This window comes from Quercus lobata, chromosome 2, assembly GCF_001633185.2.
Source record: "Quercus lobata isolate SW786 chromosome 2, ValleyOak3.0 Primary Assembly, whole genome shotgun sequence".
Classification (NCBI taxonomy): Eukaryota; Viridiplantae; Streptophyta; class Magnoliopsida; order Fagales; family Fagaceae; genus Quercus; species Quercus lobata.
The window spans coordinates 33,369,294-33,378,644 of NC_044905.1; the positions used below are offsets into that span (position 1 = coordinate 33,369,294).

The window sequence follows — 9,351 nt, forward strand, 5'->3', positions numbered from 1 at the left end:
GAGTTAGACTGAGTGAGATTAAAAACTGAGTCAAAGAGGGAGTTTTAAATTTACATAGTACTCGAGTTCTATGAGCTCGAGTTTGATGGAGTAAGTAACCGATTTAGACTCGAGTTTTGTGAAAACGAGTATGGTGGAGTAAAGTACCTGAGCCATACTCGCGTTTAAGGAGCTCGAGTTCTGTGTATGTAAATAACACAATACTCGAGTTTACTCAACAAAGAACTCGAGTTTAGCACCATCAAGTTCCAGGTGGCATTTTTAATGTGCAAAATTCTAGCTCAGCCAATGCCATGCTAGCAAACTCACTAGGAACTTGACTTCAGTAAACTCGAGTATTGTTTAAAACTTAATTTTATGAAGCTCGAGTATTGAAAAAGTGGTAGATTATTAAATATTTTCGAAACAATGCTAGATTGCCACAAAGTTTGTAAAAACATGGTATTTGGCTATTTTCACCCTAAAACGAGTGATGACATATTACTTTTTATTGTCTTAAGTAACAATAGTACCTTTGGCAAAGGTACAATAGCATGATATGGATGGCCAATGAGAATGACTATTAGCCTAGTCAACATCACAAAAACCAATCACGTGCAGAGAAACAATGGGTTTGTGCAATAGTCCTCATCTAAAAGCACCCTTCACATGACATAAGAAATAACACATAGCTTCCTAGGCAGGGACGAAGTCAGGACTAAGAGTTAAGGAGGGCGACTCTGCTGTTGTGCGGCAGCTCTAGCCTCTGACTCTATTGCTTAACCATTAAGGATTTTTGTTTAAAACTTTTTAAAGAGCCAGGTTATTTGTTTTGGGTAAAATAGGTTGAGTGCTATTAGCTTTATTATTACTAATTTTTGTTGTTGGACTAATAATTTTTTGAGCTTGTATATTTTGTTTTAGATTTAATTTATTAATTTTTTATAGCCTTTAAAAGGTGGGAAATGATAAAATTACAAAATTTTTACAAATTGCTAATGCGGTGAGTGGTTATTGGTAAGTAAAAAGTGATGCAAGTGTGCGAACCAATAAGAATTTGCTATCTCAACAGTTAGTAAAAATGTTATAGAAAAATTTGTGGCCATAACATTACTCTTAAAAAAATTGGTGGCATTGTTAAGGGAGGGCAAAATGTAATTTTTATTGAACAAAATTGCTAAAATCAGTATCTATAAATATACTAATATTTAAAAAAAAAATTTGGGGGCCCAGGTGGGGGGGGGGGGGGGGGGGGGAATTGCCCACTAAGTCCGATGAGGAGCACAACAAGTAACACTAAGGTAAATTAACTTCTCAACCAATCAGCAATATCAACCAACATCTTTAATTAATGCAGCTTACTCCCCAACAACATTAAAGTAGAATCTATATGAGTAGGATGATCTCCTTAAGAAACCAGTCTCACACAAAAGATGAAGAGTGTATTTCCAATGAGATAATGAATATCGTAAGAAGAACGAACAACTTCAATTCCAAGATTAAAACTCCCACCACTGCTTTAAGGTAGCAAATCTCAAAATGGAGCTTCAACTGTTGATATTCATCCCCTAAGTTATGGGAGTTAAACAATCATCAATCTAAAGAAATTAAATAAGGAATATGCCTAATCTGCATCCCTAGAGATTAGGTTCAAAGGCTAACTTATTGGGTGGAAAGGTGTCAATCACCCCATCCCGCCCAACTAAGTTGGTCTCCTAAGGTATACAAGTCAATATAAAGTAAATAATGGAGTCAATATACTGGTCAACTATCGATATTCATCCCCCTAAGCTATGGAAGTTAAACAATGGAGTTGTCAATCTAAAGAAAGTAAATAAGGAAAATGCCTAATCTACATTCTATAGGTGGGAAGGTGTCAAGCACCCCACCCTGCCCAACGAAGTTGGTCTCCTAGGGTATATGGGTCAATATAAACAAATCCATTTATTTCCAAACAATTAAGGTGTTTAGTTAGTGCATGTTTGGTATTGTCCTAAGTATAATTTGAACAGTGGAGTTTTGATTTGGTTTTTTTAGTTTTTTTTATAGAAACTAACTGTAAAATTCTGGTAATAAAGTTTCTCCTAAGAGCATTAACATAAGGAAATGCCAAAGAAATCTTTTTACATAGCCAAAAAACTACTTTATCTATTTTACATACACACTTTAACAATCCACTCTACATCTTATTCTTTATTTTACAATACACCTATTAAATAATCTAAATAACATTTTTTACACCCAACAAATAACTCAGTGTCTCAACCACTCAACCCACCTAGCCACCACCACAAATTTGAGATCTAGATCGCGTAATGTGGCGCCTCCTAATGATCAACAAGCCCAAGGCACAAATATGAGAGAGAGAGAGAGAGAGAGAGAGAGAGAGAGAGAGAGAGAGAGAGAGAGAGAGAGAGAGAGGCACTATCACTGATCTACACCTAATAAAGTCCACAATTCGCTGCCACACCATGCTCGTTGTGTGCGACACTCAATTGGAGGAGAGAGGAGGTGTGAGAGAGGAGAGAAAAGAGAGTTTTTATGCGTGTGTGTGTGTTTTAAGTAAATCAGAGAGAAAATTAAAAAAAGAAAAAGATTTAGATGAGGTACAATGGACACATACATTTACATGTTTAGTGTAGAATGTTGTATAAAATTTGTGTAATATACATTATTGACTGTGAGGAGATTTTTGTTGTGATTTTGTGTTTTTATTATCTATTTGCATTTTCTTGGTACTTTTGAAATACCCTATACGAAAGATCTTAAAAAGTACTGTTTTAATGGTAGAGTTGTAATAAAGTTTCTCCAATATATAAAATTTTACCTCAAAAAGTATTTACTATTTGATAAATTACAATCAACAATACTTTAAAGGTATTTACACTTCAAGGTTGTTGTCAATTTAATCCCTACAATTTGGTATAAATCAATTTAGTTCATATTATTTTTACTTATTGTAAACTTGCTATCAATTTCCATTAATGAGTTAATGGTAAAGACCAAATTATTGAAAATTACATGAATCAAATTAATTGAAACCAAAATCTAGAGACTAAATTAAGAGTAACCCTAATATATAAGACAAAAATAGTATTTTGGTTTACTTTAAAATTACAAATTTAAGCATAAATTATAGATTAAAAAAACAAACTTGGAAGCTTTAACCTTAAAATACCTTTATGGTGCGTTTGGAATTTGGATGACATTAGCTGAGTATTTAGATTTGAATTTGAATGATTAAAATTCAAATATTGTTGGGATAGTTTAAAAAAAAAAAAATCAAAGGTTTGGATTTGACAAATCTACCAAATATTTTAAGTCTTTAATATGTTTAGGTTTGAAATAACTCCTAAAATTAATGGATTTAAAATGGGTTTGAAATAACTCCTAAAATTAATGGATTTAAAATAAAATATTTTAAATCTATTAATTTAAAATCCAAATTCAAATTCAAATTCAAATATAAGAATAAGTCTAAGTCTAAGTCTAAGCTTCCAAACACATAATTTAAAATTGTGACAGAATGCATTAAACTACTATTTCATGACCAAAAGACCCAAAAAAAAAAAAGAACCGCTCCGAACTAATTTGTAACTCTCCTGTGATCTATGGCTATGATTATCAACTTGACAGAGAACGTGAGACGGGAAGACAAAAACTTCCGATCTAACAAAAAGTCTAAAACCACAGCCTAATTTTGAATCAAATTCGTTGACTGACCCTCCTCAGTTATACCCTCTCTCTATGCAGAGAGAGCGACTCTGAATTTGCTCGATCTGTAACCACCATGCCATTGAAGTCCCTCAACGTCTTCACCATCTTCTCCATGTTAGGCTTCACTTTCTTGATCCTCTTCATCTCGGGCTTCCTCGACTTCCCATCAGTATCAAACTCCATAATTCAACCCATCAACCAACAACCCACTTCGTCTGGGCCCGAATCCGGACCCGACCCATTTACCAATTTGATCAGCGCCTTCAGGAAGTGGGATTCTCAAGTGGGTTGTGCCCGGTTCAAGGAGAAGCAAATTGGGTTTGTCTCGGTTCAGTCAAATGGGTCTTCTTCTTTGCAAAAGGTTGGTGGTGAGTCTGAACTTGAATGCCGTGAGCTGAAAATGAAGCATGTGAGTGTTTTGGTGAAAGGTTGGACTTGGATCCCTGATAATTTGGACAATTTGTATTCGTGTCGATGTGGATTAAGCTGTTTGTGGACTAAATCTTCTGTTCTTGCTGACAAGCCTGATGCCTTGTTCTTCGAGACCACTACTCCTCCGCTTCAGGTACTCCTTTTATTTTTTCTTTATAGTTCAAATAATTGGATTTGTTTAAGTTTCAATTTTTAGAGGCTTTTTTATTTTTTTTTCATATGTAAATTTGTTTGATTGGAGGTTGCTGATTAGTTGTTACTGATTTGGTGGAATTGGTATTATTAAGAAGAGGATTACATAACATGGATTCCAATTAGCTGAACCAATAAAGTCGCATGTTATCAAATAGTTGATGTGAGTTTGAATTCCACCTACACCTGAAACTAATTGGTGCCTTGGTATTATGGTAAAGAGCAATCATCATAGAGCGAATGACGTAAGTTCAAATCCTATTGTATCTATAAAAGAAAAAGAAGGGTATTAGGTATATGATTTCCACATGACATGATTATGGCATACTATATTAGTGTGTTATTTTTATATGTTTCTGATCTAAATGTGGAGGTAGTCAAATATGAATCCAAGTCCTAGAGTTGATTAAAGGGGAGGGATGTGTACTTGATGGGAAAGTTGGGCACTTTCAATCAAGCTATGTTAGGTAAATGGTTGGGAAGATTTGGAGAGGAAGGAAACTATCTTTGGAGAGTAGTTAGTGGAACAAAGAATAGGGTGGCTTGGGGACACCGGACAACAAATGTTGCAAGAAACTTATGGTTGTAGACTTTAGAGAGGCCTTAGTGGTGGTTGGGATAAATTTGCAATACATGACCTATGTTTTTTGGGGATAGTAGACGAGTTTTTTTTGGTGTGTGTTGATAATTTGATAAGTACAACAGGGTGGGGGATTTGAACCTTAGATGTGTCTCTGTTCAAAACATTAGGAGGTGCCAACCAATTGAGCCACAAGGCTCTTGGCAGAAGAGTTGGTTTTGACATGATGTGTGGAGTGAGAATTGTGCTTTCAGAGACTTAAATCCAAAATGCATTTGATTGCAATGTATTAAGAGACATCTGTATGTATACACTTGATTGGGACCTCTAGATAAAAAGAGGGACCATTCATGGAAAAATGGATTTGTGAGAACTTTTCATGATTGGGAGTTAGGGCCAATAGACTCTATTTTTTGACATGTTATACTCCAATCTCTCAAATGTAGATGGATCTGACTGGTTGAGGTGGAGGTTGAACCATGATGGTAAGTTTGATGTTCATTCTTTCTAAAGGGGCTCTAAGAGCTTTCAATGTTAATAGATTTCCTTCGAAGAGTATTTGGTGCACAAAAAGTCCAAAGAATGTTGCTTTGCTTGTGTGAGTGACAACATGGGGAAATTTTTGACAGGTGAAAACCTTGTTAAAGAGGAGTTGTTTTGGTAGATTGGTGTTGTATGTGCAAATGTGGTGGTGAAATTGTGGACCGTTTGTCAATCCACCATGAAGTAGCCCAAGACTAGTGGTCTTTTTTTCTTAGTATTTTTGGGGTACATTGAGTCATGCCTTAGAAGGTTGTGGAAGTTGGTTTGGTAAAGATAGAAGGTTTTTTGTTTGGAATATAGCCTTTTAAGCTTAATTTGGGCAATACAGAGAGAGGAATGATCGTACATTATTAATTGGTTTAGAGAAGACTGAGTAGTACAATTGAAAACTTGTGGATTTAAAAACTTTAAATATAGTGTAAATTGTAAAAGCTTTGATACCCATATCTAGACCCTTTGCTTCGCACTAAAAGTACTGTCCCTTACAAGACATATGTATGCCTACTAGGCACTTAAAATAATGGTATATTTTTTAAAAATAAAGAAATCCAGAAGCTACTTCTGACCGATGGTCTTTGGACCTCATGGTATTTTGTCAGCAATAAGTATGGGGTGGTGGGTGAGATCATGGGTTTGAATTCTACCGGGTGCATTTGTTAATTGTCCCAACGAAAAAAATTGAAGCTACTTAAGACTCTTGAGAGGGACTTCCTAAAGCATAATGAGGAAGTATCTGGAGAATGTTAGCTGATAATATGTAGTTACTAGTTAGTGACAAATAACCTTTCTAAACTTATGCTAGCAGTGTCTGCTTTTCATATCATAACCTTCTAGCAAAAACACATAGTATGTCATTATTATGGTGTTTATAAGGATAAACCGTGTAGGAATGTTTTGTAATTGATTGCCTTCATTAACTCATTTATTTAAATATATTAAGATTTGGAAACATCTACCAAAGTGAAGAGAAGCGTAGGGGAATGACTTTTCATGTGTAAAGCATACTTTTGCCACGCATGAGCAGGCCTAGCAGAATCGGAGTCGATTTGTGGATGGGCTGATTAATTTTGTACTTGATCAGTAGCAGTCCTCTAAGTATATATGTTGAATAGACCACCTTGAAATTTTTCTTGATAAGGATGGTAGTCATACATGACGGATAACATTTTAAGTGGATAAAAAACAGGACCAGATTATGAGACGGGGAAAAAAAATCCAATTACTAAAATTATAATAAAACAACATTGCAACAACAAAGCTTTAGTCCAAAAACTGAGTTATGTATGGATCCTGAACAAACTAATTGTGGTCTACTGCATGTATTTTTCTTTACCATTCTATCATCATCCAAAATCATTATCTTTGTCACCTCCTTCATTAACATGTCATTTTTTTACCACTAGCAATGTTATTTTAGTCTTCCTCTAATTCTTTTCTTTTCCTCAACTTGAATAAAAAATCTGAGTGTACTAAAATTATGTTGCTGATGAATTCTGGATCTGGATATTAGAAAGAGCAACAGAGAATCCAATATTTTAGGCACATATTGACTCCTTGCTCGTTCTGATAGTTGTCAAGTTGATTGCCTTCAATGTCAATTTCCGTTGATCATGATTATCATTGTCATTGCTCCTATCGTTTATACTATGTAATGCCTGTTTAACAATATTGTTGTTTGTGTGTGAGTGTGCAGAGATATATTGTTGTCGTTGTTGCCTAAATTTAGTCTTCATTTTTAGTAATTATCTTTGTCTTTTAAATGGTCATAAATGTACAATTAGTGACAAATTTGCAAATGCGCTTGTGATACGTGCTCAAGCAGGCCCTTGGGCAATTTTCATAAGGATGACATTCTAAGGCATCTTGAAAACCATGGATGTTATAGACTTCGATGCTGACTCCTCTCTAAATTTTAATTCTTTAGGTGGACAAGCTAATGAACAGTCTGTCAGCAGATTTTTTTTTTTTTTTTCTTGGGAATTATAAATGTTAATTTGCATATTTTTAAGTGCTTTCCACACAACTCTTTTGTTGGCCTGTTTCATTGTGGCTTTTTCCTTATGTTTGTCAGAGACGCAGTGGAGATCCGCTTCGTGTATACATGGACCTTGAGGCTGGCCGAAAGCGGTCAGGGGTAGATGATATATTTATTAGTTATCATGCCAAAGATGATGTTCAGGCAACCTATGCTGGTGCACTCTTTCATAATGGTCGAAATTATCATGTGTCTTTTTCTAAGAACAATGTAAGTACTGAGCTTTTCTATATGATTGTTCATTAGAAAATGGTTGGGGGTGAGGGTTGGAGCAACTGTTGTTGTAACTCTAAATGGGGTTTTCATTTTCCAGGATACACTTGTATATTGGTCTTCATCACGTTGTCTTCCTCAAAGAAATCGGCTTGCCAAGCAGCTTCTCAGTTTGCTACCTCATCATTCATTTGGCAAGTGTTTGAACAATGTTGGTGGCCTAGACATGGCCCTATCTCTCTATCCTGAGTGTGCCAATGATGCCAGTGTCACACCAAAATGGTGGGACCATTTACATTGTGCAATGTCTCACTACAAGTTTGTTCTGGCCATTGAAAACACTGCAACAGAGAGTTATGTGACAGAGAAGCTATTTTATGCTCTAGACGCAGGTGCAGTACCTATCTATTTTGGTGCCCCAAATGTCTGGGACTTGGTCCCCCCACATTCAATTATAGATGGGTCTAAATTCAACTCCTTGGAGGACTTGGCTTCTTACATTAAATCTCTTGCTAATGACCCAGTAGCCTATGCAGAGTACCATGCTTGGAGAAGATGTGGTGTACTGGGTAACTATGGAAAGACCCGTGCAGTGAGCCTTGACACATTGCCATGCCGGTTGTGTGAGGCTGTTAGCAGAAAAGGTGGGAGAAATGCTAAAGCCTCTTGAATTTTGGTGCTTCATTTTTTTTAAATTCTTGAGTTCTTCACTTCTTTGTGATGGTCATCATAGTTGATCCTAGGATTTTGGGTCCTCATGCCAGGGTTATTTTTAGGTGTATACAGGCAAGAATGACATGTTGTAGAAATATGGAATACGAATAGAGTATACGGTTGAGAAAAAAGATGATGTTAGCCCGAATCCAACCTAAACCTATTCAATTTGTTTAGTCCTATGGATTATGGAGCTTAGAGATTGCAACAAAAGAATGCATTTTTTATTTTTATTTTTTGGGAGATAGATAGATAGTAGGGGAGGGGGACTTGGGATTTGAACCACATATATGGGTATCACAAATAATATTATCATCACTGAGCTATCATAAAAGAATGCGAAGGTGATTTCATAACCTTATGCCTTAATTTACAATTGACTGTTTTTTTTTTTTTTTTTTTACAAGATATAATTTCTACTCTAGCTTAATCTAAGTGTATATGTGTGTGAAGTTCCCTTCTGGAGACTTGAACCCTGACCCTTACTCCCCACATCCTATAAGTATTTATACTTGTGGAGTGACCACTGAACCAAGGGTGCGCGGTGGTTATAATTGACATAATTAAATGTGCTAGTGATATTATTTAGCAATTTTTTAATTATTGTACAATAGATTTGGAATAAAATTTTGGATAAATTACATCTTGTAGGGATATTAACCCTATAATTTGAGGGTGATTTTAAATTAAACCCCAGATTTTATAAGTTTAGAATTAAATTGTGCACTTTAAAAAATAGTAAACCTATTACATGTGAATTTCCTAATGAAAAATATGCTTCAAACAAACATTGTCGTGTGTGGTGTGGAGTGAAATAATATCCATAAATAATAGACACATGTTGAAATTATCACATTATTATTTTGTCTAAGTATTTTTTGTTAATGATGTTACCATAAATAGGTGTATGGGTTTCTTTTTGATAAGAAGTGTATGGTTTGAATTG

The 9,351-nt window shown here is 35.2% G+C and overlaps 1 protein-coding gene across 1 annotated transcript; it reads left to right on the forward strand.

The window, feature by feature from the left end:
* Positions 1-3,521: 3,521 nt before the first annotated feature.
* LOC115975387 (alpha-(1,4)-fucosyltransferase) lies at positions 3,522-8,638 on the forward strand. Its single transcript, XM_031096147.1, has 3 exons — positions 3,522-4,261; positions 7,515-7,688; positions 7,792-8,638. Exons 1-3 carry the CDS (start codon positions 3,770-3,772, stop codon positions 8,359-8,361), a joined length of 1,236 nt encoding a protein of 411 aa, XP_030952007.1. The 5' UTR covers positions 3,522-3,769; the 3' UTR covers positions 8,362-8,638.
* Positions 8,639-9,351: the final 713 nt, after the last annotated feature.